The 5,013-nt window shown below is 55.9% G+C and overlaps 1 protein-coding gene across 2 annotated transcripts; it reads right to left on the bottom strand.

The window, feature by feature from the left end:
- Window positions 1-713: 713 nt before the first annotated feature.
- Garin5a (golgi associated RAB2 interactor 5A) lies at window positions 714-4,788 on the bottom strand. Of its 2 annotated transcripts, XM_057761102.1 has the most exons (5): window positions 4,746-4,788; window positions 4,448-4,566; window positions 3,846-3,976; window positions 1,332-1,617; window positions 714-792 (listed from the first exon to the last, which is right to left on the bottom strand). In XM_057761102.1, exons 1-5 carry the CDS (start codon window positions 4,786-4,788, stop codon window positions 736-738), a joined length of 636 nt encoding a protein of 211 aa, XP_057617085.1. In that variant the 3' UTR covers window positions 714-735. The 2 variants fall into 2 exon arrangements, with proteins under 2 accessions (XP_057617085.1, XP_057617084.1); XM_057761101.1 differs by lacking the exon at window positions 4,746-4,788 and having other exon boundaries at window positions 4,448-4,663.
- Window positions 4,789-5,013: the final 225 nt, after the last annotated feature.

Raw genomic sequence — 5,013 nt, 5'->3', positions numbered from 1 at the left:
CCATCCTTCCAGAATCTGCAGTTCTTGTCTGCTTGTGGGTGGGGTTAGTCACTCTGGGGTACGGGATGGCCACCACAAGGCAGCCTTAAAGATCAGATACCACTGGTTGCCATCTTGGAAGATGGCGTTTCCTGAGGAACTGCTTTGCCATGGCGTTCACAGTAGTCAAAGGTGAGACTCATGCTCCGTGGCCTGAACTCTTTTGAACATCACCAGAGGGAAGGAGTCAGGCTGGTCTCCACCCCTAAAGGACAGAACATCCGAGACGGGCTTGGGAACACCTGCCATCTTAGCTATCTGGAAGGCCAGAGCCGTCCTGGGCAATTAAATAACACCCTGCATTAAAATAAAAATAAAGAGAAAAGAGGGCTTGGGGGTGGGGCTCAGCAGTAGAGCCCCTACACAGAACCCTCCAGTGAGGGATTTAGGGGGCGGTTCACTGGTGGAGTGCTTCCTTAGAATGTGGGAGGCTCTGGGTTTCATCTCCACCAGAGGCAAGAGGAGGCAACTGGAAAAACCTTGGGGAAAGTGGGTACCGGGGCACCAAGGGCACAGCACGCACACAGCTAGAGGAAGACCTAGGGGCAGCCTGTTGCCTTGGTGATTGTGGCATTAAAGAGCCAGGACCTAGGTGTTCATTCTTAAGAGCCTGACGTTTATTAACTTTAAAATTTCATCTGTCTGGCTCTGAGCTGAGCTGGCTTCATCTCCGGTTCTTTGGCGATCTGGTGTGAATCAGAGTCCCCAGAGTTCTGAGACCTGCGGGTCCAGTCTTGCCTCTATGGCTTGGAGCTAAGGAGAAGAGCGTCCATCTGAGAGCTGGACCAGCACGGGGCTCTGAGGTTGGCATAGGCAGGTCTGTGGATGTCTTGGGAAGAGGCCTCACCTTCCAGAACTGGCCTCTCCTGTTCCCCTTTCAGGGAACTAGGCTTGTGCGGCCAGTCTGAGCCCACCCCTTCAATGAGTAGGCCTCCCTCCCTAGACCCCACTTGGTCTAGGGGAGGGCTGTGTGCTCTTTCTTAGGAGCCTACAGGCAGCTGGGCTAGGAATACCAGCCACACAGTTCCCATTCTGCTGCCAGACCCTGTCGCATTCTCCTTAGAACCCCTAAGAAGCAGGAAGATGGTAACCTTTCTTCAGGCCCAGGGATCCAGGCCTAGTTCTTCTCCCTCAGACCCAAGAGTCCAGGCCTCAGCCCTCCTCCCTCAACCCATGCATCCAGGATCCAGCCTTCCTCCCTCCGACCCAAGGGTCCAGGCCCCAGCAGGCCTACCTGGTCCCTCTCCATCCTTCCTGGCCCAACATCCCTGGGCTCGCGGTCCCACTCTCACCTCCGGGGGCTGCTGTCCCTCCTCGCCCTCCTCCTCTTCCTCCTCTTCCACCTCCTCCTCGTCCTCCTCAGGCGCGGTGTCCTCGTGCGTGAAGGGCACGGCGCAGGCAGGCGAGTGGAAGCGCAGACGGTAGAGCAGACGCACCCAGCGGCCGAACTCACGGTCGCGGGTCTCTGCCGGTGCGCGCAGCTGCAGGTAGAAGGCACGACCGGTACGGAACTTGACCTTGAGCTGCTGGCGGCTCTCGTCGTGCACAAACAGCTGCACGAATTGCAAGGGGAACAGCCTGACGGGGGAGGGGCGGCTCAGTTGCGGCCTCTTGCACCTCCTTGTGTTTCTAGCCCTGTCGCGATCCTTCGGGAACTCCCACTTCTTGATGGCCCTGGAATGCCTAAGGTGGCCCTCTCTCTCTCATCCTGGTCCTGTCCTACTGCCAAATCCTCGCAGCTGCACCTTCACCTGAGTCCCATCAGGCCACCAGAGGGCCATGTTTAGCATCTTAGTTTGGCCCAGCCAAAGTCAAGGCTGGGTCCTCCCTGGGGACCAGAATCCCCTGCTTGGGGTATAGTTTCCATCACCCCATGTTCTCTATCTATGCTGTTTCGTCCCCGGTGCCTACAACGTGAGCTCCTTGGATTCTAAACTCTGACCTGATTTTGCCCAGTCCTGTTTTTCCTAATATGGTGAACGGCTGAAAGAATGCTTGTCGAGTATTTGAATAAACAAATTGCTCAGGTTTTCAGCTAGATTTAAGGTTCAAAGAAAAGGAAGATACCGTCCCAAGTGACTGAGTAATGTGACCCAGGCCACGCAGCGGTGGGTGGAAATAAGGTTGTGAGCTAGCAGTGGGCCACCTGATGTGTCCAACCTCCTCTTTTCTATGCACACAGATACACAGAACACGTCTCCTGCTACATGGTGACCCCAAGTCACGGGACAAAACCCGTGTCCTTCAATGGACAATCGATGTCCCCTCAATGTCACAGCAGTTGATGGCACTTACACACTGCTCACACTGTGCCAGGTGCTTCACAAAACACAAATAGGAAGGACTGTCCTGCCACGCACTGCCCCCCTTTCCAGATGAGGAGACTGAGGCATAGCACAGAGGAGACAATGAGGTTCGACCCCAAGCTCTGGGGTTGCTGACTTGTTCAAGAAAAACCCAGCCACAGGGACGAGTTGGACAAGTCCAGTTGGCTCAGCCTGGCTCCAGGAGTAGCCTGGAGTAGGGGTGGGGCTAATTGCCAACAGGGTTTGTTTTATTTTGTTGACGAGGAAGCTATCAGTAGCCCAGGTTGGTGTGGAACTGGCTGTACTATCCATCCTGGCTCTGAACATTTGTTCCTCCTGCCTCCACCTCCTGAGGGCTGGGATTACTGACAGTTCTCATACACTTTGTTGGCTGCAAGCAGGTGACCCCAAGCTTGCATTTAATATTCACACATTGTTGTTGGAAACAGTGCAGTTTACCAGGGCAGAAAACTGCTTTGAGCAATATTCTCCACTGGGTAAGGAGATAATTGGGTGTATTCAGGCACATTCCCGGCTCCCTTCTGCCTTTCTTTGAGAGAAGGTCTCATATGGCCCTGGCTGACTGGAACTTGTAGACCAGGTTGGCCTTAAACTCAGAGACTCACCTGCCTCTGCCTCCTGAGTGCTGGGATTAAAGGTGTGTGCCACTAGGCCCAGCTGGTGCCAGGCTCTTTACATGGCCGTGGGGGATTCAAACTCGGATCCTCATGCTTGTCCTGAAAATACTTTACTGACTGAGTCACCCCCTAGTGATCCCTTTTTACTTTTTATCTTGAGACATAGGTCTCACTAAGTTATCCAGGTTGGCCTAGAAGCCACTCTTATATCTCAAGCTGGCCTCCCAAGTAGTTGGGATGTCAGGCTTGTGCCATCATTAGGCATGGCCTTTTTCTGTTCCCTCGCTGTCTTTCACGAACTGAGATATGATGGGAGAGGATGCAGGTCCCACAAGAATACCAGAGTGTGCACATATACTCCAAGCATGGAAATGTTTGTGGCTCAAGCAGGGTAGGGCCTAGGCTGGGAAAAGGGATGTTCTGAGTGTGAGGTTTGTACTTGGTGGTACTTGGTCTCCGCATGTGAAGTTGTCTGTGAGAGGGGTAGAGCGTAACAGTGGACTTGAATGCAGTACTTTGAGACCAGGATTGTGAGGGGCCTCAGGTTCTAGTCCCAGCTCCTGGCCTGCTCTGTGGGACTCTGGGCCATAGGCCTGGGCTCTGACCCTGACTTTATCTCTCGGGGACTGAGGAGCACCTGGAAAGCTGAAAGCGTTGAAATAAACTGTCACCATCCTGACCCTGTGGTGTCACCGAGGACTGTCCTCCCTCATCTTGCCTAACTTCTGACCTTTGTGAACTTCCCTGTCATCTTTCTGAGAAGACAGGCTTGGCACGTGTTGGTGCTCTTAGTCCCCCAAACCTGGACGGCAGAATGGTGGCTGTAAGGTGGGAGGAGGCTGGGACCAGGAAGGACAGTCACCCGAGGAGCTGTAGGTGTCCATTCTCCTTGTCAGGGCCAGCCAGCAGCAGCAGGTCTGGCAGCTCCAGGGCTGGACTAGAGGCTGCCACTCCCATGGTGACCTTGTTGGCGACTTCTCCAAACCGGGTCACCTGGGGCCAGAGGTTAGAGGCAGGATGGATAGATGGACAACAGAACTGAACAGGATCTGGGGGGTGCTGGGGATCTTGACAGGGTCAAGAACTAGGGGAATTGAAAGCAGGTCAGGGGCTGGGAATGTGGGTCAGTATATAGCACCTGCCTAGAATCCCCTAGTGCGGGGCTGTGGGTGTAGCGAAGTGCTGGAGGCTCCTGCCTAACGTGAGCGAGGCTCTGGGTACCATCTACAGCACCACAAGAGAAAAACGAAGGGTGTGGACCAGATATTTTAGGATTAAAGGATAAGAACCACATGTGTGCGCAGTCAATGAAACTGAGACAAAGGCTTTGCGATATGAGAGGGTTCGGGGGTTATGTGGAACACTTGGGAGATAGACAAGGCAAAGGATCATGGGGGGCGGGCAGCCACAGTTCGCAGAGCAGGGGCTCCGTAAACAAAGGGGCGGAGGTCCGGGGCTCCACACCTGCACGAAGTTGCTCTCAAAGATGGGGAAGTCGCGCAGCTGGTCGAACTCGCCACTCAGGAGGTGGCGCTGGAGGCGCCCAGGGCGGCACGGGGCGTAAGCTGGAACCAGGGGGCGTTCTGCTGGGGCGAAGGGCTGGCATCCACCCCAGGACAGGTACGAGTCCCCCGGCAGGGGGCGCACGCGAGGCAGCGGCCTCCGCATTGCGGGCCCCATGCTTCCCAGGCTCCCTAACCAGGGCCAAACCCTCCGGGCCCGGCTCCTCCCCTCCCCGGCCATCCATCTGACCCGGCCTCACCAGGTCCGCCGGGGGCCCGTTTAGGATTGCGCCCGCCCTTCATCGCCACGCCCCGGCCCTGGGTGGGGACGCGGGGTGGAGTCAAGGCCAGAAAGGTAAGGGGCGGGGTCTAGCGCCTATGCTATCACAATGAGCACCGAGCGTTCGGTGGCGTCACGAACGTGGCCTCTCCTAGGAAGTGGAGCCGGGAGGGTGAGCCTTAGAGGCCCGGATGATGAAATGGCCGCTCTAAGAGGAGGCAGGTGAACGAGTGCTAGTGCGCATGGGC

The sequence above is a fragment of the Chionomys nivalis genome, assembly GCF_950005125.1.
Source record: "Chionomys nivalis chromosome 23 unlocalized genomic scaffold, mChiNiv1.1 SUPER_23_unloc_1, whole genome shotgun sequence".
NCBI classification, from domain to species: Eukaryota; Metazoa; Chordata; class Mammalia; order Rodentia; family Cricetidae; genus Chionomys; species Chionomys nivalis.
Note: the sequence above shows the minus strand (reverse complement) of the source record. Positions and strands in the feature narration are given on the sequence as shown.